Source organism: Podarcis tiliguerta (genome assembly GCF_965153285.1).
Source record: "Podarcis tiliguerta genome assembly, chromosome: 3".
In the NCBI taxonomy this organism is placed as follows: Eukaryota; Metazoa; Chordata; class Lepidosauria; order Squamata; family Lacertidae; genus Podarcis; species Podarcis tiliguerta.
The window spans coordinates 57,107,583-57,133,663 of record NC_139536.1 but is presented as its reverse complement, the minus strand read 5'-3'; the positions used below and the strand labels follow the sequence as shown (position 1 = coordinate 57,133,663).

Below are 26,081 nucleotides of genomic sequence, written 5' to 3'. Positions count from 1 at the left end.
TGGAAGCAAAACTAATTTGTGCATCTTTTGTGTGTGCCGATTGTCGAAATGTCTGAAGCATTAGCTAATTTAGCTATTATGGTCTGAGGGTATGTTCCTCCATATTTTCTGTTGCTATTCTACTATCTGCATTTGTATTCCTTCTGTAGAATTGCTACTACTACTTGTTCTAGTTACTATTTGCAGTTGAGCAAATGTTCCTCAAATAAATGAGATTCTTCTTTATTCCCAGAAGATACCAAATTTCATTTGCAAATATGCGCAGCTGGGTTTTTATGTGACTGAGTAAAGTATCCTGTTAGGATTATGATATTTATTATATTAAAAGTACCAGTTATTATTAGAGAATAATCTGTTTCACCCATTTGCCAGCACCTTGTGAGAATATATGTTGCATTAGGGAACCTATAAAACAAGGGTGGTCCTCTGGATATCATATCTGACAATTGGCCATGCTGGCTGGGGCTGATGGTAGTTGGAGTCCAACAACGTCTGGAGGTCCACAAGTTAGTTAGTTATTTATTTAAATCATTTTTATCCCAAAAAGAAAAGAATTTGAGAGGGAGTTCGAAAAAAGAAAACTCAAGCACTGTTTCTTAAATGCAGAGTTCTTGTGATGACCAGTTGGAATAGAAGAATTTCAAGAAGAGCCAAACATTGCTGGTCTTTCAGCAGACCCCTGGAGTCTGATGGAATGGCTGCTGTAGATTATAGTTGCATGATGACTTGCTGAGCTATAAAGAAATGTATTGTGCTGATAAAGCCCAGTCCCCTTTTCCTTGGCATCTTGAAGATGGGTGGTAAAGATGGCTGGAGCTCACTGCCATCAGAAGGGCTGTGGAGACAGAACTGGGATCAAAGCATGCACACACAGGACAAGGGCATACCCCTTTTACTACTGAAGGGATCCATTTCTTCTGGAACCTGTGGACAGGAGAATCCAGAACAATTTCGTTTGTGTTGTGCTTACATCCTGCTTAGCTAAATTCTTGATAAAGGTATTATGTCACAGTAAGATGTTAACAGTTAATCTTCACCACTTTTTGTTGCTTTTGCTGCTACAGAGGGGGCATGGCTACCTTTCTGGAGGTTGTGATAAATATTGTAGTCAGGGAAATAAGGTCTTGTTTCATTCAGCATTACAAACTTTTTAGCAGTAGATCAGTGTTTATTCAGAAACAATTCTATTATAAGTAGCTCAGACAAATCTTAACAGTTCATAAAATTAGCAAGTACTGCACTTGCAGAATTGTGCCATAACTCTTTGATGCAGCACAGAGGGGGGAAAGGAGTAAAGGGAAGAAGGGTCACACAATTTCACCAGTTTCTGCTACTAAACAATGCTTTGCTTATTGAGGACAATTAATAGCAATTAATAGCAACATAAGCCATTTCATAGCAGCAGAAGGAAAGCCGTAGTTTTCATCTGAGTGTCTGAGCAATAGATCATAACTATAACATTCATTAAAAATGAAATGACAGCTGAAGTTGACCGCTTCCATGGGGGGAGGGGGAATCTCAGAAAATAAATGCTTTTCCTGAGAGGCATGTATCTAACGTATGTAATGGAGGAATGGCTATTCAAGCATGAAAAATTTCTTACATGGATAACACTTTTCTGAAGAAAAAAATAATGCAATCAGCATCCAGCTCATCAAGTATAGTGAGCACACACTCATCCATGGTCATGCACACTCACCCAGCAATTATACTGAGAAGCATTCCATCAGAACATGCATGAACACAGCAAAATGTACACATATATACAATCTTCAGGGCATTTTTTGTGCATGAGAAGTTGAGAAGACAGTTCACATCTGAAGTGGTCTTCAAATTGTAGGTTCACTTACATTTATTATTTACCTACTTTGGGTAATCTTTACTTGTAGCTAGATAAAAATATCAGTAGATTTCTATAGAATATGTAAATATATGGGAACAGTTAATCATGATGGTACTTCAGAGTTGAGAAAACGGGACATTGTTAGTTGTGCTTGCATAGTAGGGTAGGTCCTCCGTGACTGAAGAAAAAGGTTTCCAAAAACTACAGTTGTCACCAGTACAGCCATCAGAATTCCACTAAGGATCAAAATGTCTACTGGTAGAAGTTTTCCTCTGTCTGAAAGAAAGCAGAACGATTTCCAGAAAAGTTAATACTTTCGCACCAAATCTAATGTGTGAAATAATGTTAACCATTATAAAACTTTGAATTGCATTTGCATGCTGCTTTAAACAGAGCAGCAACATGGATTTCACCTGCACCAGATGGCAGCAAGAGGGGAATATCCTGATGTTTGCTACAAATGCATGAAGTTGCATTGTGCTCATCATTGGTCCATCTAGCCCAGTGTATTGTCTACTCTGACTAGAAATGGCTCTTCAGGATCACAGGCCAAGGTCTTTGCCGACTCTCCTTCCCTGGAGATGCTGAATATGGAACCTGCAGACATACACATTTACTGGCCAGTCACTTAGGTGAGTTCTCAATGTGTTTAAAGTCATTCTTCTGGGAATGGAGGATGAACCACTTCTTATATTATTAACCTTAGGATTTTTAATTGATGTTGCTTAATTGATGTTTTTCAATTTTTACACAAAGATTTCTGCTTACTCAATAAGGTTTCCCCCCATCTCCTCCCCACATCCCCCCAGAACAGTACATGGGGGCGGTTCTGTCTGGTAAATTGAAATGATTGTTTAGGGAGGATGTTCATCAAGCATGATGTTGAATTCCATCCATTATCTTTATTCTACTAGATTGGACATTTGTATGCTGCAAAAGAGAACCACTATTGTTCTCTGTAACTCTATTGAAGATTTATATTTTAAGGCATGCACTTTTTTAGCCACTTACCAACATTAGTCTCTTCATTATCTGCCACCTTTCGCTTTATAGGGCCATAAGATACCATGTGACTAGAAAAGGGTGGGACTTCTCTTTTCGTTCTGGTCAGACTATCATCTGTGCAGTTCTAGAAAAAACACAAACCAGTAAATATGTGTGAACCTAAAGTGATTATCAGAGTACTGTAGTGCACAATAAGAAACCCTAGGATTACAAGTAATTCCCATTTGGTTAGGTAAAAGGCTACTTAGAAAATAATGTGCCAGTCAGAATGAAAGGTATTGTTACATGCCACCCCAATCTCTGGGATTGGGTGGCGCTGTGGTCTAAACCATTGAGCCTCTTGGGCTTGCTGCTCGGGAGGTTGGTGGTTCGAATCCCCATGACGGGATGAGCTCCCGTTGCTCTGTCCCAGCTTCTGCCAGCCTAGCAGTTTGAAAGCACGCCAGTGCAAGTAGTTAAATAAGTACTGTCGTGATGGGAAGCTATACAGCGTTTTTGTGCGCTTTGGCTTCTGTCATGGTGTTCCCTTTGCGCCAGAAGCAGTATAGTCATGCTGACCATATGACCCGGAAAGCTGTCTGAACAAACAGCGGCTCCCTTGGCCTGAAGCGAGATGAGTGCCGCACCCCATATTGTCTTCGGACTGGACTTAACCATCCAGGGGTCCTTTACCTTTTCTTACCTACAAGATTCCAGGGGTACTAGGTTCAAGGGTCTGTGTGTCCTTTTGGATATGAGACAGTGCGGAAACTGGTGTCTTTATATGGGTCCTTTACACATATATAGAACCTGAGCCTGCAATGGAGGGGCCCACAACATTAACACCCCAAAACGGTCTTGTTTCTCCCATAGCCACAGCCTTGGATGTCATCAATATCAGCATAGCTCTCTAACTTTTCTCCCTTGGTCATGTCACAGCCAACTCTAAAGACTCTACTTCCAAATCTGCCTTTGTCTTCTCACTATCTATTTAGGAGCTGGAGGAGGGGCCCTGCCCATTTGCCTTCTTGCACAGACCCCTTCTCCATAGCTTTCTTAATGGGCTATTAGCTTCCTTTTGCTTTCTTAATCTCCCAGCCAGTTGCCACATCAGGAGACTGGCCTGGCTTAGATTTTAACCCTTGCTGGATCCAGGCAGCTTGATTAACACCTACTGGAGCCAGGAATTTAGGGTGTCTAACAAACTCATAAGTATATTGCCAAAGTTTTCCAACTCAAGTACTGAAGGGTGATATGCAGAGATGTGTATTAATGTTCAGTCATAAAGTTCCTTAACACACCATGCCAGACTATTAGAATCATAAAGATGCGTAACCCACCAATCTCTTGCAATCTATCCATCATAGGAACAAAGGTAGCAACCTTACGTATATATACCAAGTCTGACCATTGGCCCATCTAGCTCTGTACTCCCTACACTGAGTGACAGTGGCTTTCTAGGGTATTAGGCAGAAGTCTTTCCCAGTCCTAACTTGAGGTACCAGAGATTGAACCTGGGACCTTTTGTATGCAGAACATATGTTCTAACTGTGAGCTATAGCCCATCCCCAAAGGGAAGTCGGAAGAAGATGGCAATGGGTATGATTAGAGGAAGTTAAGCATTGTGTGTGCACGTGTGTGTGAGAGAGAAAGAGGTGTGTGTGGATGAACTGAAGGTTTACTGCAGAAGATACTGCTCAACATGGAAACCAGAAGGAATAGCAGAACAGCATTTATTCCTTTTATGTTATGTAGGAATTTGAGATGTAATGTCTCCTATTTTTTTTTATGCATCTCTTTTCTGAGCAAGCAAGTAATAAGTCCCATAGTGAACTAACCAGAAAACTCCCTATGATCCACATGACTTACTATTTTGGAACTCTACACTACTACTCTATAGAAAGTTCTCATTCTACATACACTGTAGACTCTTAAATTTAACTGAATGGGGCTTGCTTGCATAAGAGTCACTGCTGTTATTGGCCTGAACTGTTTTATAAGCCATCTAGTGCTAGCCTCTGATATTATAACTGTCTCCATCCAAAGCGTCACACTGACTTCAGATTTCATTTTGTCCTTGCTCAGTATATAAGTATAGTGACATTTTCATTATAGCACTAGGAAAATAAATCCTTCTCTGGAGTTTTTTCAGAACAATGACAATTGCTGCTAAGGTAGAAGCATCTATTTTCTAAAATAATTCACAGGGATACTGTTCAGTCACCTACCAGCTGATGATTCAGATACAAACAGTTTTAAGGAACAGTGTCATTCTGAAACAGGATATTATACTGCATCTGTTAAAAAGCCCTGCTTTAATTGCAGAAATAATTTGCTAGTTGACTGCCAGTAAAGGTCACCTAGTTATACTGCCATTGGGACTGAGTACTTTTTCAGATATGTTCCTATGACACTGCATTGTGTGTTTGAAAGACTGTGATTCAGGAATCTGCAAAAGCAATACATACACTATCGCCTTTAGCCCTTCTCCACCCAACCCCAAACTCCCCGCTGACAATTGCATGCTATATTGTAACCTTCCAAATCAGGAAGGGGAGGAAGCCACAACAATCCTTGTATGCCAGATTACAGGAATTCCTCCACCACCTCTTCTCTGTCTCAACCCCAGAAACCATTCTGATCTCCTTGGACTTCCCATGTCACAGACTCTGGGTCAGGAAGACAAACCCAGGCGGCTTCCAGTTCTGCCTTAATAAATGGTGATGCTGGATATTGATTGGATGATTCCAGCTCTAATGGAAAGAGACTGGATGAGTCATACACCCATGCTCATTATTTGATAACCTGTAGCTGTATGAGCTGGCTGCAATTAAAGCTATGAAATGATAGTTTTATCTGCAGCGATAGCTCTGGTAGCAAGAGGGGGAAAGCACAAAGGAAAATAAACAAACAAACAAAAAATGAGCTCCAGTGCTTCTGATAATTGTTCAGTCAGCCTTTTTTTTTTTTTTTTTAAGGATTATCCTTCATTGGCAGCTGCAAAAACCTTTCAGTTTCTTAGCTTTGACAAATCAGGATCTGTTAAATGCACACATTAACATATTTTTCTTGAAGCATTCCTACAGTTAACTCTAATCTCAAGATGACTTTCCCATTCGGAGTACTGTACTCTGATAGCTCGTTCATTTCTTAAAGTTGCCACAAAATGATGAAGTGATATGTGATGAATATTCATGTGTGACACACTCCAGAAACACATGGATTGAAGTGGAACAGCACAGCAGAAAATACTTGACTCTGAAGGACCATTGAGGGGGCTTCAATAGCGATGTGCAGACAAGGGCTCCTATTGAAACATCTTGTGTGCTTCTTTTTGCCTCACAGCTAGTCTCCCCAATCATTTCCCCACAGCCAGGCTCCCTTCCATTCAAAGTCCAGCTGCTAGAAGGAAATACCATCTTTAGCATTTTCTTTTCATTCCCTTTTACAGTAACACACCAGAACAAAAATAGCCTCAACTTTGAGTGCAAAATGCAAAGTTTTAATTCAAATTTTGAATGTGAAATTTTCCTGTAAAAAAAATCAACTTACTGGTTTGCAAGCAGCTGTTGTGCCATGACAAATCTGAACTGTGCAGTGTAAGAAAACATGGTTGTATGCGATGCCAACAAATTTGAACATTTGGATCCTGAAGAGTGCTTCTTCGCCTTCTCCATTTGTTATTACTGATAGGGTTTCATCTTTTACAAATTGTGGGCAGCTATGCAGGAACAAAACCAAAAATATATGATTACATCAAAAGCTGGCATCTCTGCAAAAAATGAATACACACATTATGGATAGACTACCCAGAAGAAAACCCAGTCTTAGTGCAAAGTACTTGACTCAAAAGTATACTACTATTAAAATGCTTTTTCAACTGTGAGCATTTCTTGCATCAAAGAGGTCTATATTGGGCATATTTTTTTCCATTTTACCAGCCCTTTCGGTGTGACAAATGGTTCCTTGCTCCTTACAAGTCAGAAAAACCTTCTATGCCAAAGTACTTGGGGTTACCATTGAAGCTATGGATTCTGCCATTGTTGAAGGCTGATTTACTCAAATCATACTGTTTACATGTACAGCTTTAGAGGTACAGGCACATATGGACAAACATGTACGTATTTACTTGTTACACAAAGAGAGATGGGCCCGCACAAGGATGCAAAGGCACCTGCTATTTGTGAAAAAATGGAAAGAAGGCACAAGGAGAAGGGGACGACAGAGGATGAGATGGTTGGATAGTGTTCTCGAAGCTACCAGCATGAGCTTGACCAAACTGCGGGAGGCAGTGGAAGACAGAAGTGCCTGGCGTGCTCTGGTCCATGGGGTCACGAAGAGTCGGACACGACTAAACGACTAAACAACAACAACATTTGTGAAAAATAAGCCTCTGGCTCATTTGCTTAAGAGAAGAGGAAACAGTAAGAGGGAGAGGTCAAATTCAGCACCATTCACCAAAGCAACCTTTTGCTATTACTAGCATTCTCATTACAGTCTCCCTCAGAATGTGTTCTAGTATTCTCAACAACAATGAAATCAATGAGTCTGATGCTGATAATACCTACACTCAACTCTTGAAGCACAGCTTTGACTTCACTGGTCAGCCTCCCCTTCACAGTGGTCATTTTGCTTTGTTTTTTAAATGAAATGGAAAGCTCAGCCCAGTATGTTTTCAGAATGAGTTGTCCATTTTACCAAAGCGGGATACGAACCTGTCTCTGATAAAAGAATACTGGACAGCATGAACAGGATCCTTCGTTGGGGTAGACCAGCAGTTTTCAAGCCTAATGATTAAGTTGCCTGGGACCTGCCAAATGCAGAGACAGAACATAAACAGGGTTCTTGTTTCTTAAGTCAGTAACTTTCAAAAGAACTAGATAGGAACAGAGAGGATGAGCCTAACAATGACTGTCAGCCATGATAGCTAACAAGAAACTGTGACAACTAGATGCTGGGTACAAATAGAAGGCAGCTGTCACTAGGGCTAGACAAAGTTGTCAATTTTGGGTTCTCTCTGTTTCGTATTTTTCCAGACTTCAGTTCAGCTTGGCATATCAGTTCTGCATCAGTTTGCAATTTTTTAAAAAAAAAAATTTAGCCCTTGCAAAAATCCACCAGTATTTTAGTGCACCTTTCTCCTAGAGATACAAATTATTGCAAGCAATTTTCTCTTCTGCATTGCCCACCCCCAAATACATGCACAGAAAAAGAGTACCTACCCCACCCACAAGGTTGGTGGATGAGCGGTGTTAGGGAGTGGTGTTAGGATGGGGTATAGGTTTGTCTCTGCTGGCTTCTCCCACCAGCAGTGGCAAATGGTAAGCTCCAAATCAGGACGTTTTGGAGTAGGGGGTGGGTGCCAACAATTTTAGTTCTCCTGGATCCAATTCCTCACATGTCCCCTTAGGAGTCTTCTTTCGGGCCCCTGAGTTATACCATTTCCTGGCATGGCAAAAAATGTGGAGGGTGGGGTCTTCTACCTTCACCCTTAGCTGGTGCTAGAGCAGTAAAGTAGATCTGCTGCTTCATTTCTCCCCAGGCCCCTGGTTAGGATTTATCCATGAACAGTAAGGTTGAGGCCTATGGGTGAATGTAAATTCTCTGATTTGGATATTGTTAGCTCTTAGCCCTAATGCTCCTGATATCCCTATTCCCTCTGGTCCTATCTGTCTGAAACCGTATGATTGATAGGAAATTCATTCTCTTTTTAAAAAAATTATGTATTTTATTATCCTCTCCCAACCCCACTCCTGCAAATGGATGATAATAAAGTAAGCCACAAGTGTATAGTCACATTCAAAAATGTTCTCAGATTCGTGTTGCTTTTGCCCCCCCCCCCCCCATGGATCTTGGCTTGTGCCTGGCGGGATGAAGCTGTCTTGCCTTTGCTATCTATCCACCAACTCAACTCTCAGATTCATCAGGGACTCAATAACCCCAGGTACCATTTTCACTTTGACAAATACGTTGTCCTCTAGAGTCAGAAAGGGAATGGTAGTCCACATATCTTCAAAATGCCGATCTTTGTACAGCATCATGGATACAGAGAAATTTCCATCTTCTGTATTTAGTGTAATGGTCCTGTCACAAACAAAGACAAATAGATACGATGGAGATGTTGAAATGACACAATTTCCACGATAATTTGTCATCATTACACACACACACACACACACACACACACACACACCACACCACACACGTGTGCATGATTTACTAGGGAAGCCTAATGGTGAGGCCTGGGGCAGCTATGGAAATTACAACACTGGCATTGCAGAGCTCTTATACTGGTACTTCAGTATTATACACAAATGCCTAGGATCAGGTTGCAAGGAATGGAGCAGCTCTAGTAGCCAGTGGTGATGATACCCTTTTAAGTAAATTTGCAACTTTTTTCTGGCAAGCTCCTGTGACTTGGACCAGCTGCATGACAGGCAGAAACTTTCAGCCAGTGAAAGTTTCCCAAGTATGGTGATATAACAATAAGCTTGTCCTAACTAGATGCATGCCTGCCTTTCATGCACAGAAGCTATGCTATGGAAAACACAGTAAGAGCTCTAAGCAAGAGAGTCCCACTCGTCTCAAGGAACTTCAACAGAGCACACTTTTTATGCAGCTAACTTAGTGCAGTGATTAACCCAATATTGTCTGCATACTTCTCACGTGACTTTAATCCAGATTTGGGATGGAGGACGAAATGAGTTCAGTTTCTATTTAAATGTGAACATATGTAATTTGCACTTCTCAAACCAATATGTGAACCAAAATGCAGCTGCTGTTCAAAATTCACACTTCTCCAAACATTACAGTGCAGTTATGCAATCAAAAAAGCATGGCCAAATACTGCATGATATGGAAAAGTGCACACAAAAATGCTTGCATTTGTGGGGGGGGAAATACAAAAATGTATCATGTTAGGGAACATTGCTTGCAAAAATGCATATATCGGAAATTGTGTTCCAAAATGTGTGCATGTAGGTTTAAAAATAAATAAATCACAAACTAATTTGGAAATGGTGATAACTGAATTGGAAAATTGAGAAACCATAATTTACAGATTTGTCTATTTCTAATCCAGGCACAATATTGTTATCCAGAAAACAACAAGGGCAACAGGCTTACCTGATATCAACACTGATTTTATTTTCTCCATTAGGTTGCTGTACCATATAATTAATAGGATATCGGCAGGCAAATGTGATATTGATAAAAGTTCTTGTGATTATATCAGAGAGGTGGTTCTGTATGGTGTTGATGAAAATAATATGTGCACCATCGGAATCCTACAAGTTAGTAAAACACAAAAATATCCCAGTAAGTCCCAAAACTTAAGTGGATAGGAAAATAATAATGTAGTGGCAATGGGAACTGAAGGTTGCTCTGAAGCTGTGCTTCCTGACTTGGAAGCTTTGCTCCTTAACCAGCTAGAGCAGGCATAGGCAAACACGGCCCTCCAGATGTTTTGGGACTACAACTCCCATGATCCCTAGCTAACAGGACCAGTGGTCAGGGATGATGGGAATTGTAATCCCAAAACATCTGGAGAGCTGAGTTTGCCTATGCCTGAACTAGAGCACCCAGTAAGGAAAGGAAGATCCTCACAGATGTCTTATCAAAGGTTCATTGAGCAGAGCCCCAGACCCAGGTCAGTTCTTAGCCATTCTGCTCTCCCAGTTCAAAGAAAGAGATTAAGGATCACACAAGTAATAGCATATTTTTTCTGGGCAGGGAAAGGAGAGAGGCACTAGAGACCTTTACAGACTGCTTCTGTCCTTGAACCCAGATGTGTAGTAAAATACTGTGATAAGTCACAAATGCACTTGGGGGATTTTGAGTATTGGTATAGTTTCTGCCGCCCTAGAATGGCGACATCCACATAATATATTTAAGACATTTAAAACACATGGCTTCACCCAAAGAATCTTGGGACCTCTAGTTTAGCCCTTACAGAGCTACACTTTCCAGTACCCTTAGCAAACTACAGTTTCCGGGGTTATTTGAGGGAAGTCATGTCTTTTAATGTATGCTGTGAAGGAGAGCAATGTTTAACCAATGGTTTTTGCTTAAAATACAGTCATACCTCGGGTTAAATATGCTTCGAGTAGAGCGTGTTCGAGTTGCACTCCTCAGCAACCCAGAAGTAACGGAGCGCGTTACTTCCGGGCTTCGCCGCTTGCGCATGTGCAGATGTTCAAAATGACGTCACGTGCATGCGCAGAAGCGGCGAAAAGTGATGAGCACGTGCGCAGACACGCCATCGCTAGTTACATTTACCTCTAGATGCAAACGGGGCTCCGGAACGGATCCCGTTCATATCTAGAGGTACCACTGTAATAAAATCCAATAGTATCATGGAACTTTTGAACTGTTTTAATATTGTGTTTTTAAATTGCTGTAACCTGCCCTGGGACTTTATCATGAAGGACATGTAAGAGATGGAATACATAAAAAACCACACACACGCACACACACACACTTCCGCAAACACAATCAAGTCGCAGCCTTTTTCAACCTGTGGGTCCCCAGATGTTGTTGAACTACAACTCCCATCACCCCTAGCTAGCAAGGCCAGAGCTCAGGGATGATGAGAGTTATAGTCCAACAACATCTGGGGACCCACAGGTTGAGAACCACTGAAAGCTGCATATAAATCTATGCCACCTCTGTATGATTCACATGTTAATCTGGTTCTTGGTGTTTTGGCTATTCTCAATCAGTTTCTAAAAGGCAGGAATGATGTTTTTGTGGTTTACATTATGAATAGAGACAAAGCAGATGATTATTTAGCTCCATATAGAGTTTAATGTGTGTGAGATTCTGTCATTCTTCAAAAGCTGTTCTTTCATATACAGTGGTGCCCCGCAAGACGAATGCCTCGCAAGACGGAAAACCCGCTAAACGAAAGGGTTTTCCGTTTTTCAATGCGCTTCGGAGGACGAATTTCTCTATGGGCTTGCTTCGCAAGACGAAAACGTCTTGCGATTCTTGCGATTTTTTTTCGCTCCCCACCCCCTTTTTCTAAGGCACTAAGCTGCTAATAGCCTTTTAGCAGCTAATCCGCTAATCCCTTAAGCCTTTAATAGCCGCTAATAGCCGCTAAACCGCTAATAGCGCTAATCCGCTAATCCGCTAATAGGGTTGCTTCGCAAGACCAAAAAACCGCTAGACGAAGAGACTCGCGGAACGGATTCTTTTCGTCTTGCGAGTCACCACTGTACTAAATAAGCAGGATACAAGAGGATAAATGCAGTATGTAAAAAGTCATGACTACAGCAACATCTTTTGCATATTACCATTCGTGTTCCGCAGTCTGTGAAGTTGGTCTTAATGCTGAATATGTAGAGGTTTCCTACTTGAGTACCATGACATGCTGGGTCATTAAGATGTAAATCAGAGACCTGCAAAGGAAAAACCTTTCTTTTTCCTTTTTCCTTTTAATTTTACAATATAATTCTCGACACAGTTTTAGATTATGTTTACAGTTGCACTAGCTAATCAGCATATCCTTGGTCCTGACACCTGTCATTTCACTTGGAAGCATGGCATTATTGCATGAAAACACCTCCTTTGCCTTTTGGGACTCACAGTCATCAAGATACAATTTTACCAAGTGCCAACCTGCCTTCTATCGACAGGTACATTCTATCATGTGATAGTAACAATTTTGGGGGGAATGAAAATCCATTCGTGTGATGTAGCCTATGATCCCATTAGGAGTTGGACACAGAGAAAGCGGCAGCATGAGAAAAATCTACCCCTCTTTCAAAAGCCACTCCCCCTGAATTTTCTGAGCACAGCTAAAATAGTTCATGGTTGAAGGCACTAAGAAAGACCTGGCATTTTCCTAATATTTTGATGTGGCGTAGTCTGCAATGTACCAGCTCACATTTTATCATCGTCTGGCTGGCAGCTCCCAGAAAATTAGAATATAAAGCATATGACGATGTAGATAGCAGAAGATCTCTGCAGATAAGATCTGGATAAATAATGTTCCCTTATGCTACAGTTCTAGAAACTAGAGGCAACGAAATGGGCTATTAGTCACAACTCTTTATGAGCTCCTCTGGGTTATTGATTTGTAATAGGAAAAAGGAAAGCATCCAGAAACCGCCCCCCCCCAATGAGATATACAGTGGTACCTCAGGTTAAGTACTTAATTTGTTCCGGAGGTCTGTTCTTAACCTGAAACTGTTCTTAACCTGAAGCACCACTTTGGCTAATGGGGCCTCCCGCTGCTGCCGCGCCGTCGGAGCACGATTTCTGTTCTCATCCTGAAGCAAAGTTCTTAACCTGAAGCACTATTTCTGGGTTAGCAGAGTCTGTAACCTGAAACGTATGTAACCTGAAGCGTATGTAACCTGAGGTACCACTGTACAACAAAATGTTGCACTGTGGAGTATTCCTGTTCAGGGGGCCAGCCATGCCCTTCCATTCTCACCTCACCACCACCACACACAACAGTCAGCATTCATGGCAACTCAGTCCTCCTTGGCCTGTCTTTGGGTCCCACCCTCCTTGTTGGGTCCGCCGTCTGCCCCCAAATTTTTTTGTTTGCAATTCTATAAACTTCAGGGTTCCTCCCATGTGTGTATGTGTGTGTGTGCATGCAGTGGTTGCTAAATATGCATTGGCACTCACACATCCAAAATAAAGGGGATTACCTCATGTTAAAGTGACCAAATGGATTGTGGTTTTTTTTAATTAAAATTATAAAATCACAGTACTTACTAATATTGGAGGGTTCTTTGACAGGAAGAATGCGCTGGGAATTTCTACTTCAATCAGGTCCTTAGTACATATGATGGTCTCGTTGATTTCTATGTCTGTATGTAAAAACACTGCTTGTTAAAGGGGAAAGAATGGGAGGAAAAGTCCCGGCTTTCTGGTGTATGGGTGGGTGGGTTTGATCTGCATGTGGGTATGTACAGAGTTTGAATCTGGATCGCTGAAAAGCAAAGGTGAAATTCCAAAGGAAATACTAGGTTAGTGAATATCTGTGAATTCTGCGGCTTCCCAGAACACTTGAAGAAGAAAAAGCGTTTGGATTTGATATCCCGCTTTATCACTACCCTTAGGAGTCTCAAAGCGGTTCACAATCTCCTTTCCTTCCTCCCCCACAACAAACACTCTGTGAGGTGAGTGAGGCTGAGAGACTTCAAAGAAGTGTGACTAGTCCAAGGTCACCCAGCAGCTGCATGTGGAGGAGCAGAGAAGCGAACCCGATTCACCAGATTATGAGTCTACTGCTCTTAACTACTACACCACACTGGCTCTCTTTGGGATTCTTACCAAAGTTAAGGCCCAAATCAGATGCACTGGCTGCAGTTCAGAACTTGCGTGTGCATGACCAGTTTTTCCCTAGCAGTGTACAGGTTTCTTAGCAATTTCCAAAAATGGCATAGCCCTACTTGTAATGTGGGGCCTTATTACCCAGTTGCAAACATTGTCAGTCACTCATGTCCAATTCTTACAATAATTACTACTATTCTGGGAAAGTGAACACTTCTGTATAGCCCAGTCTTATGACCCACTGCAATAAAGATATCTCCTTGTGTCTTCAGTTTTAGTGTGTATTCTTCAGTGTAGCTGAAATGCTAAACTAGTTTAATGGTATCTAGGATTAGACCAGATTGTCCCAGCTGTGGAACAGCTACCGTGCCTGTTTCCTCACTGAGGATACCAGTGGTTGCTGCTTATCCAAGCTTGGTTTTTTGTGTGTGTTTTTTTTGGCAGGTGTAGTGTCAGAATTCTTGCCTTGCTATAAGATACAGGAATATTGTGGGTGAAAGCTATTTCATTTGCAGGAGCAGTTCAATAGGTTTTGATGTCTATGACATCATATTCCTGCTTGTGATGGAGGCAAACTGGAGTTTCCCCAGACCTGGATCCTTCTGCATTTGAGCCTGACTTATATTGTAGGGCAGCCTTCCAGAGCTGTCAGTCAGTCTTCCCTCCCTTCTTACCATCCCTTTCCTTCCCCCAAACTCACTTGGCAGTAGTTTGACCCCAGCAAGAGCTCTAGATAGATCTGTGTAAGGCTTGCCTCTCTCCCTGGCACATACAGTGCTCCAACAGCTGAGTAAAAAACACGAGAGAGTTTGTAAACCAGAGTCCTCCAGGATGTGGACTCAAGACACTTGGGATAGTTACATTTCACAGCTACCCTGATGCCTAGAACTCTAAGATGCAAGAGCTTTTGGGAAACATGGCTTCCCAAACTCTCTTTCACAGGTGGTTTGGGGAATCTGAAGAGAGTGGTTTGAAAGGAGGTGTTTTGACCTGTTGTGTTCCTGATTATGAGGATCATCACAGAGTTTACAAATGTGAGGGCGAGTAAGCTATTTTCTAGTTTTATTGAGCTTTTTGAAGATAGCTGGTTTTGCTGAGACCCATTCTATTGATTTTCTGGTCAATCTCTTTGTAGATATGAGTCAATATGGGGCCAGGTCTTCCACATCTCCAATAAGTGGCAACATCAGAGTGATTAAATCCAACTCAATGGTGTAACGTTGGAAAGTGTTGATCACTTCTCCTACCTGGGCAGTTATCTTTCCACAAGGGCTGACATTGATGCCAAAATCCAGCATTGCCTGAGCTCTGTGAGCTTTCTCCCGATTGAAGTGCAGAGTGTTTGAGGACCGGGACAATCGAGGGAAACCAAAATGCTTGTCTACAAAGCTATTATACTACCAACCTTACTGTATGCTTGTGAAACATGGATCACTTATAAACACCATCTCCAACTCCTCAAAATATTCCATCAGCGGTGTCTCCGAAAAATTTTACACATCATTTGGGAAGGCAGGCGAACTAATACCAGTGTACTGGAAGAAGCAAAGATCATCAGTGTTGAAGCAATGATTCTTCAACATCAACTTCGTTGGACTGGTCATGTTGTGCAGATGCCTGATTATCATCTTCCAAAGCAACTATATTCCGAACTTAAAAATGGAAAGCGTAATGCTGGTGGTCAACAAAAGAGGTTTAAAGACTGCCTCAAGGCAAATCTTAAAAAATGTAGTATAAACACCAACAATTGGGAAACACTTGTCTGTGAGTGCTGCAGTTGGAAAACAGCCTTTACCAAAGGTGTCATGGGCTTTGAAGGCACTCAAACTCAGGACGCAAGGGAGAAACATGCTAAAAGGAAGGCATGCTTGGCAAATCCACACTGTAATCAAATCAATGTCCCCACTGTGGAAGGATGTGTGGATCCAGAATTGGCTTCCACAGACACTTACGGACTCATTGTTAAAACTGTGTTTATGGAAGACAATCTTACTCAGCTACAAGTGATCGCCAAAGAAGATGAAGAAGATAATGGGAGACTAGTGTTTCCTCAATAATTTGCTGTATGAGTCACTGCCTTACGTGTTTAGTTCACAATAGAGTTGAGAGTCTACAGGTCAAATCAGCTGCAGGGCTTTTCATAAAACAGATTAGTTTTTGGATGCCATGGAAGTATCTTCAGAACACCAATTAGCTTTGGCCTTTCGGAAATTGTATATTTATCAGACCCAAATAATGTTAACAGAGCTTTTGGCTGATTGATTCTTGCACTTCTTGAAGCATCGCTGAGCAGGTTCCATTGAAGGTACTTACTTACTAACGGTCTGCTGAAATGTCACAGAGGTTATTGGCTTGAAAGAAATATAATTTACATTCAGGAAAAAATTGTTAGCCTTTGGGTGGCTAAAATGGAAGGTGAATTAGCACATTGCTTTCAGTGGTTGATCAGTATGTATTGAAAGCCTAATCTTAGCACAGAATTGTTTTCAGAGATGAATGACTAATCTAGATTGTCATATTTCTATCAGCTGGAAGATGAGGTTAGCAAATGAGGCCTCAAAGGGAGGGGAAGGGATGGAATATACCCCCTGCCCAACCCCCTAAACTATTATTACTCTCTCATGTTTTGTTTGTTTGTTGGTTGGTTGGTTTGTTTTTGGAATCCTGAAAATAAATTTGAGCTGTAGTCTAGAACTAATGTTACAATGGAAGAACAGTGAACTGATCTTTCCCTGAATTAGTAAGTGGTCTACAATGCAGTTTACAGAATGGTTTACAATATACTACTGCTGCTGCTGCTACTACTACTACTAATTTTATTATTTATACTCTGCCAATTTGGCTGTGTTCCCCAAGCAACTCTGGGCAGCTTATAGCATATCTAAAAACATAATGAAAACATCAAGCATAAAAAACCTTCTGATACAGGGCTGCCTTTAGATGTCTTCTAAAAGTTGTGTAATTCTTTACCTTCTTGACATCTGAAGGGAGGATGTTTCACAGGGAGGGACCACTACTGAGAAGGCCCTCTGTCTAATGGTTCCCTATAACTTCACTTTTCACAGTGAGGGAACCAGCAGAAGACCCTCGGAGGAGGACCTCAGTGTCTGGGCCAAGACCATTTAGGGCTTTAAAGGTCAGCACCAACACTTTGAATTGTGCTCGGAAACATAGTGGGAGCCAGTGAAGATCCTTTAGGACTGGTGTTATATGGTCTCGGTGGCTACTCCCGGTCACCAGTCTAGCTGCTGCATTCTGGATTAGTTGTAGTTTGAGAGTCACCTTCAAAGGCAGCCCCATGTAGAGCGCATTGCAGTAGTCCAAGAGAATGCACCACTGGTGAGACTGTCTGTGGGTAGGTAGGGTCTTAGCCTGCATACCAGATGGAACTGGTAGACAGCTGCCCTGGACACAGAAAGAGATTCAGTCTTAGATGTATAATGCAAAATAAAAAGTTGAACAAATGGAACAAACAAATGGAAAATCTGATTAAATAATAACTATTCTACGAAAATATTCTAATAAAAATATTTCTAAAGCATTTATAGTGTTTTTTAATGTAAAATGTAGAACAGTGGGTTATTTTATGAATTCAGCAGAAACTGTAGATTTTTAAAATGTAGTGCCACCAGTGTTACTCTAAAATCAGTAATAAAGAAGTCCCATGAATTTTAAGAAATATATGTTGTCGTTTATCCAAGGATCAGGGGAAATATTGTTGTGTCTCTTTATTCACTATCAAACTTTATCTGGAGGACTTATGCCCAAAGGCTGGTGGGCCAGCTTTCAAGAATTTACCCTACTTGTCCACATGTAAAATGATGGGATCAGAATTACTCCTGTTTTCATGTTCCCAGAGTTTTGTTGAAAGAAGCTAGAGCTTTGCAGCTGCCAATCTGTCTGTAAAGCTGCCAAGAAGCAGCAGTTAATTTACGGGAAGGGAGGAGAGTGCCAGCAAAAATCCTGAACAACAGCACACGCAGAATAATTCTGAGCATGACTGTGCTGTACTGATGGAAAGTGACTAGGCACAATTCATCTTAGGATTCATGGACCTTTAGCAGTTGTGTGATAGCATGGATGTCAATAGATGTAACCTCTTTCACCTTTGAAGCATTGGAGCACAGGGGTTCCAACAGAATTTTCTGTACCCAGTCCACTGTGTGTAGTTTAGGCCCTCTGTCCCACTTGCAAAAGAGGAGAGGGATTTGCATAACATTTACAGATGCTTTATGTAATATGCAAATTTGTAACCTCTTTTGCAGGTGGCTTGGAGGGTCCAAAAAATAAATCTTCTGTCACACACATAACAAAATGTCTGACAGACAGAATGTCAGCAGGTGAAGCTTTCCCCAATTGTATGTCCATACTAGAAAATGCTTAACCTGTTGAATTTTTAGCTGCCATTCAGCTCTTAAAGGCACAAGAACCCTGCTTCTCCCCAATGCCAACCCTAAACCTACACTGTGACCCTGTACTCTCTTACCTGGGAATAAACCCTATTAAACAGCAAAGACTCATCAGTAGACATGTATAAAATTCAGCTGCAATAATGAATTCTTGATGCATGTCTGGTCTTTAGCTTTAAATGTGCTTTGCAAAGTTTTCCCATTTGTTATTTTGCAGGGGGTGGGATTCTACAGCATCCACCTGCACTTGTTGTGTGGCAGGATTTTCAGAAAACAACTTCTAGAGTACTGTACTAAAATTAACCCATCACCAGGAAACATGCATCTCTAGTTTCTAGGCAAAAAAGGAAGCGCAAACTATAGAAATTTCAAGGAGTACAAAATGAGAGAGAAGCAGGAAAAGTGCATTAAGGACAAAGTGAAAAGAGTGGATCCTAAGGACCCAGGGATCTCTATCAGCTGGCGTTCAAACTCCTTAATAACCTTTCTGACTTCACTTATTGTCTAAAACACTGAAAGATGGGAGCAGCCAAGTTGGCTCATCTCACATAAATTGCTTAGAAGGGTACCTGCAGAATTTGCTTCATAACTTTCCAGGAGGGATCAATTCTACCATTTCCCCCCCCCCCAAAAAAAGACAACTCAGACTAGCTTGTGTTCCCTCTTCTGAACTTTCACAAATGTTAATGGCATAGGAGTCCTCTCCTTGAATGCAAAACTAGAGAATCATTTTTTGTCTGTCACGGTCCCATTCACACAGAGGTAATCTTTGTGATGGTGAGAAGCACCAAAGCCAGTGGTGGAAAGTTTGCAGCATTATAGAGTGTTGTGTGTTTGTTTTTGCCGTAATCCCTCCATCTCATTTTCTCCCTTGCCACAATTCTGAGCTGATCACTTGCAGAGGATTTCCCCTCCTCCTTTCCTCCCTCCATTCTTATTTGTGCCCCTCCTTCCACTTTTTGCTCCCTCGCTCTTTCCCCACTGTGGGCTCCCCCAGCCTACATGAAGGAGGGCTGGCGTTTGTGTTTCTTAGGGTTCATCCTTGCTCCTCAAGAAAGCTTGCATTCCTTAGACCAGGAAAATAAAAAGTCACCCAGATACTTTCTCTCTCAGTTTAGACTATTATTAAAACTGGGGACATCAGTAGTAGCCTGAAATCACAAGCCTTACATGGTAGCTTATTATAACCAGCAAATTTATATTAACCTTTTAAAGAAAGTACAGTATTGCAACAAGTGATACTTACCCATCGAGGCAAGCAGTTTCAGGAACTTCCAACCAGGTACTTTAACAGTGTATTATTTATTCTAAAATCTATTAACTGTCACAAAGGTGGTGTGCAAGTCCAGGCGAATTCTTATTACTAACATTGATTCAATAGAAAAGGCGACTTAGTAATTTAAAAAAAACAACCTGTTAAGGTATCTATACTGAACCTTTGCCACAACGCACAGAAACATCAAAGTGTGCTGCAAGCTATGTTTTCAAAGCTACATTTTGATAAATGCATTTAAAGTGCAGGTATAAGACAAAGGTAAATTTAGAATTGGACCAATAATATCACAGAAGATCTAGACACAGTTTCAAAGTAGATTCCTCCTGAGAGAACTCACCCTCCCCAGTGTTGGTCCCGCTTGAAGACATCAGCAGAGAAGCCGCCAAGAGGGCAGAGAAGGGCATTTTGCAAGGTGCCATCACAACCGAAGTTTCCTCAAAGAGCACCAGCCAGGAACTTGAACAGAGATTTCCTGCCCTTCAGACTTGGTCTCTTGGATGAGGGTTTGGATGAGGGTGTGGTGTAAACGGTTCCTCACAGCTTTTACCCTGTGGTGTTCCCCCCGTCCCTTTCTAAACTTGAATGCCTCCTGCCTGAAGACGCAAGGGCGTTCTGGGTCCAACAATAGGATTCCACAGAGATAGCCACTGGAGACCATGATTACTCACGCCAAAGTCACCACCTATTTTAGAGCTGAATTCTCCCCAAGAAGAAAACCCTTCCCCCCCCCCACCTCACATTTTTGTCTTTACTATAGCAGCCGCTTACACATCCTTTATCTGGGAGGAGGAGGACCTCCCTCGACTCCCTTTGGGATTCTCCCTCTGGGTGTTTTATATGCTTCCATTCTGCTCTGCAGAAGGGCAGCAAATGATTTATAGCTCCTTGTTTATTTATGCATTCATTTAGGTTGTTGTTGTTTCTTGGGAATAAAGGCACATAATAACAGAAGGCACTAACACCATCCCCACAGAAGACAAAGCATGAGTTGGAAATAATGTCCTAATTTTCTCTATGGGCAATGTAAATAAATAAATGCCTTTCTAAAAGAGGCGAGAGTTTTCTCAAAGGAAAAAAGCAGCATCACTTTCAAAATGATGCTATTAACCTGAAAGAATGTGTACTTCCCTCAAGTCACTGTTTTCCGTTATTTTCAGGCAATGACCCCAACCATTTCTATGAAAAGAATTTCAGTGGGAAATATAGCTGCTATAGCTGCTTGTAGAATATGAGGGAGACAAACCTAAAGTTTTAATGGGTCCAATAAAATGTTGGATTGTCAAGAGTTGCTAAACCGCTTTTTGAATTGTCTCTTGCAGCCCATGGAATTGTATTGGACCTAACAACTGTTGGAGTTTTATGTTAATGAGTTTAAGAGGGCAGGTGTTCACCCACAGCAGTAGTATGAGGGAAAAGGATTTTGGAAGTTTATCAGTAGAGAATGATGCCAAAATACCATTCAGGATCCAAATGACGGTGAAACAAGTTCCGAGAGACCCTAGATTCTCACACCCAATTCTGCAAAGCAAACTGCTTTTGAATCTGAGTTTTCAGAAGATGCTTGCAATCTAGTGTTTGGAAAGGAGGTGACCAGTTGTTCAAAAGAGAGAAGAAAAAAATCCACAGTTAGCTAGCGCTACTCAGAATGTTAAAAAAAAACCCCAGTGTCAGTTGGACCACTCAAGGGCAAGTAGTACAATAATAATTTTATTTAGTATTTAGTTATGTGTAATGCTTTAGCACTGAATGTTGTAGGAATAGCAATAAAGGTTGAAATCCCATAAACACTTATTTTGGACTAAGCTCCCTTGACCTCAGTGGCGCTTACTTCTGAATGAACAGGAAGATTAGGGTTTAAAGCAAATAAAGAAGATTTAGGAAGAAAATCCACTACCATTAGTTGATCAAATTTTGGACTAATTCAGTGGGAACATTCCTCCCAATACAAATAGCAGCATTGGAAGGTGGAGAATCATGGTGAGATCATAGTGGAAGGGTGATTGTGAGAGTGTGTAATTAATGTATTTGTATTTAAGAGCCAGTGTGGTGTAGTGGTTGAGAGCGGTAGTCTTGTAATCTGGGGAACCGGGTTCGCGTCTCCGCTCCTCCACATGCAGCTGCTGGGTAACCTTGGGCCAGTCACACTTCTTTGAAGTCTCTCAGCCCCACTCACCTCACAGAGTGTTTGTTGTGGGGGAGGAAGGGAAAGGAGAATGTTAGCCGCTTTGAGACTCCTTAAAGGGAGTGAAAGGCGGGGTATCAAATCCAAACTCTTCTTCTTCTTCTTCTTCTTCTTCTTCTTCTTCTTCTTCTTCTTCTTCTTCTTCTTCTTCTAATGTCACATTGATAGTTTGGCCCCTTTACTGCTAGTCTTGGGTCCAAGACTAAACATGTACAGTTAACAATTTATTGCACTCCCTGCATCTCATTGGTACTCAAACACGGCAAATGATTAGCTTTCTCTGACTGTAGTCTTTACTTGTAGGCACAACAAACTCTTAATTCAACTGGGAAAAGGAAGAATTAAAAGCCTTGTTTGTGTTTTAATCTAGGCAAACTTCCTCCTTTTGTCAGCAGGAGGAATCCCTCAGTTAACCTAGCCAGGAATGGCAACTCCGGACATTACGATCGCAGTAACTAGGTTACAAAGTTAGTAACAGAAAGGCTATTCCCAGGAGCAATGGTTCCAAACTGAACTCTGGAACCACTTTCATTATAGAACTCTAAGGAATGTAAATCTTCAAACTTTCAAACCCTCTCCTTTCTTCAGTGTACTATATAATTTAAACTCAGCAATGGACCAAATTAAATATGATGCTTTGGATGCTCCAAACAAAAGAGCTAGCATTCAACCTGGGTCCATTAGTGGTTTATAAGATAAGCCACCTCTTTCTTGATTATATTGACTGATGGGAAAGATGAGGCATCTTCAGAGTCAACAGTCTGCCTGACACTTTCATGTGAACACATATGTTTAGGTTTATTTGATTTCTTAGGCACCCTTTTTTGAAAAAAAGGGGGAAAGATTCAAGGCATGTTACAGTAAATAAAACACATGAAAGTAAAAACAAGAGCAGTACAACACCCAGAACGTACGAAAACCACACTATCTCCTCATCCCCAAGTGAGAAATTACCGGGAATAATCCAGTCAGAGTTCTGGATTGCTGCCTAAAACATTTTAAAACTGGCTTATGTTATGGTTCAAGGAGGATAAAAATAACTTACTTAGATTGTCACTTGTGTGAAGTATGACCTTGCCTACAAAGGTAGGCAGGTCCCAATGAAAGACTGAACAGAAACCAGTGGTGTTTCCATCTTACAGCAGTGGACAAAATTGTGACCCACAATAATTTATTCCAAATCCTCAACAAATCACGCATGAAGAAGCCATTTCAGGTTCATGAGGACCAGGTGTGCAACCTGGGGGTCATTTTGGATTCACAGCTGCCCATGGAGACACAGGTTAATTCTGCGTCCAGGGCAGCTGTCTACCAGCTCTACTTGTTACATAGGCTGAGATCCTACCTGCCTGCGCACTGTCATGCCAGAGTGGTGCATGCTCAGGTTATCTCCTGCTTGGACTACTGCAATGCTCTCTATGTGGGGCTATCTTTGAAAGTGACTCGGAAACTACAACTAATCCAGAATATGGCAGCTAGACTGGTGACTGGGAGCAGCCACTAGGACCATATAAGACCAGTCCTAAAGGATCTATGCTGGCTCCCGGCACATTTCCAAGCACAATTCAAAGTGTTGGCACTGACCTTTAAAGCCCCAAATGACCTTGGTTATGTATACCCAAATGAGCACGCTCACCCCCATCATTCAGCCCGGACACTGAGGTCCAGCTTCAAGGGCCTTCTGGCAGTTTCCTCATTGCAAGAAGTGAGGTTACAGGGAACCGGGCAGCGGGCCCCTGGTAGTGGGGCTCATACTGTGGAACACCTTCTCATCAAATGTTTAGATAAATAACTATACTACTTGTAGAAGACATCTGAAGGCAGCCCTGTATAGGGAAGCTTTTTATGTTTGATGTATCTGTTTTTATATCTGTTGGAAGCTGCCCAGAGTGGCTGGGGCAACTCAGTCAAATGGGTACAGTACAAATAATAAAATTATTATCATTATTATTAGGGAAACCTCTATTGACAGTTGAAAGCACAAGTTCTGTTAGAGTATAATTTCTACAGTACATACTCCGATTGTGAATTTCTAAAACAAGCAGTTTTGTTACTAATCTTCCTGCTTGATAAGCAGTATTATTATTTTGGAAACAACACTCTTATTAAAGCACAAAAGGGGATATGAAATTGTTTTCTGAAATGGTTGTGTTTGCTCCTTAATTCACTGTGGGTATCATCTGCTGTATCACACAAGTATTTTCAAAAGATGGATACAGTATTCAGCTGAAAGGCTCTTGGACCCAGTGAAGCTTTTTAGCAGAACAGGGATCATAGGGATTTCTTCTTCTCCTGCGTGAGGAGCTGCAGGAGAGAGCGGGAAATCACCAATCATTGCCTGCATACTTGCTCCACTGAATCAATAGCCTCTTATCAGAGGACCCCCAAATCGATATATTCAGATCCCTTTCCCCCTTATAAGCATGTGACTTGATTTCTTGTGATATATGCAATTCCAGCTGTGATGCTGTGAAACATGGTACCTTCATTTTGAGAGGCAGGTTTTGTTCAAGTCACATTTCAACAATGGAATTTCTTGTTTTAATGAGAAACAAATGCAATTACCATGGTTAATTACCCACGGTTTAATTTGGGAAGCCGCAGGCAAGTAAATTATTATATTTAAAACTCCAATTCTCATTCAAACTGCGGGTTCCTGTTTCATGGGGCTGCAGAACTTCTGAAGCAGTGCGGATGGGTATTATAAGTGTGATAAACAGGAACATTTTCCATGTGCCTAGGCCAACGAGAGTAGCCAGTTGGCATTTTTCACCATACTGAAGCTCGGTCAGCTTTTAAAAGGACAGAAATTCCCAGAATAGTGTTGCTGAGTGAATAACTTCTCAAAAGTGGCTTGGCTTTCCTACAATGTTAGTTCTAAAACACACTTTTCATTGCAGCCAATTTATAGATTGTGACTCATCTGCCCTAATGTCATTGACCAGACACAATCTTTGTCAGACTGAGCAAACGAGGGGGGTTGGGAGCAAGCAAGTAATTTCCTTGGCTTCCTTTTTCTCCCAGCGTGGGATCTTTTTTTCAAGCCTACGTTTATAGTACATGACCATTCTCGTAAACAACTTTTATGTTCCAGGCAACCAAAAAAGGAAGAAAAAGGCTGGTTGTACCAACGGATGCTTTGCAGGCCAAGTCCAGCTCCTTGAAACGGTCAAAACTCTTGTTGTGACTGAACCAGCAGCTTAGAGCTTAGACAAACACACACACATATTGCTTATTTGTACTATGTTTTAGCTCAGATATTCTTTGCCTTATGCATAACGATGTTAGAAAAAGATGCTTAAACAGAAATAAACATGATCTTAAAAATCTGTAACGAAGTCTAAAGCAGCTTAAAGATAGCTACATCCATCACCCCAATAAAGTGAGGCATCCATGTTTACATGCCATCCATGCACAAGCTTTAGCTCTAGCAACCAAAGGGAAACTAACAAGCCTCTGAGCCTCAGGGAGGACTAACACTAAATCAAGGACAACAATCATAAAACAACTCAGAATACATCCCCAAAGCCTGCTTTGGAAAGATTAAGTGGCATGGGGTGGCATGGGATCTGCCAAATGGATTTATAATCCAGCGTTTTCGTCACAGAAAACCCATGCGTTACAGCACAATCCTTTACTTGTGTACTCAGAAGCCTTCGAGTTCAATGGGGCTTTCTCTTAGATAGGTATATGATTACATCCTTAAGTAACTTATCCCCATTTTACAAGGGAAGAATCACAATCTGCAATATTTAGCAAAATATTAAGATACTAAATACAGATAGTAAAATAACATCTGTATATTTAAAAGAGCAGATCAGTCACCAGAATCTATTCTACAGGGGTGGCTAACATAAGAGTAACCAAGATTCTTAAGCCTAACAGCTCCATACAAAAACAAACAAACTCATATGGCTGATAAACACAGCACACACCTCAATTATGTCTGTTCTGGGACCCTGCTCTCAATCTTTGGGCATTCCCAATAATCCCTGCTAACACGGTTTCTAGAGAAAGGGCATGGCTAAATGAGGATTCATCTCCACTTTCCTAACAAACCCCAGTTCCATGGAACCAATGTTAAGACTTTTCAGG

At 41.4% G+C, this 26,081-nt stretch overlaps 1 protein-coding gene across 1 annotated transcript; it reads right to left on the bottom strand.

Moving 5' to 3' along the window:
* Positions 1-1,010: 1,010 nt before the first annotated feature.
* On the bottom strand, positions 1,011-20,261 carry LOC310674995 (pancreatic secretory granule membrane major glycoprotein GP2-like). The gene is made up of 9 exons (XM_083435103.1): positions 20,142-20,261; positions 13,559-13,653; positions 12,124-12,228; positions 9,953-10,113; positions 8,776-8,911; positions 7,543-7,637; positions 6,380-6,548; positions 2,855-2,972; positions 1,011-2,119 (listed from the first exon to the last, which is right to left on the bottom strand). The coding sequence occupies exons 1-9, from the start codon at positions 20,221-20,223 to the stop codon at positions 1,947-1,949; spliced, it is 1,134 nt and encodes a 377-aa protein (XP_083291229.1). The 5' UTR covers positions 20,224-20,261; the 3' UTR covers positions 1,011-1,946.
* Between the last annotated feature and the right edge of the window lie 5,820 nt (positions 20,262-26,081).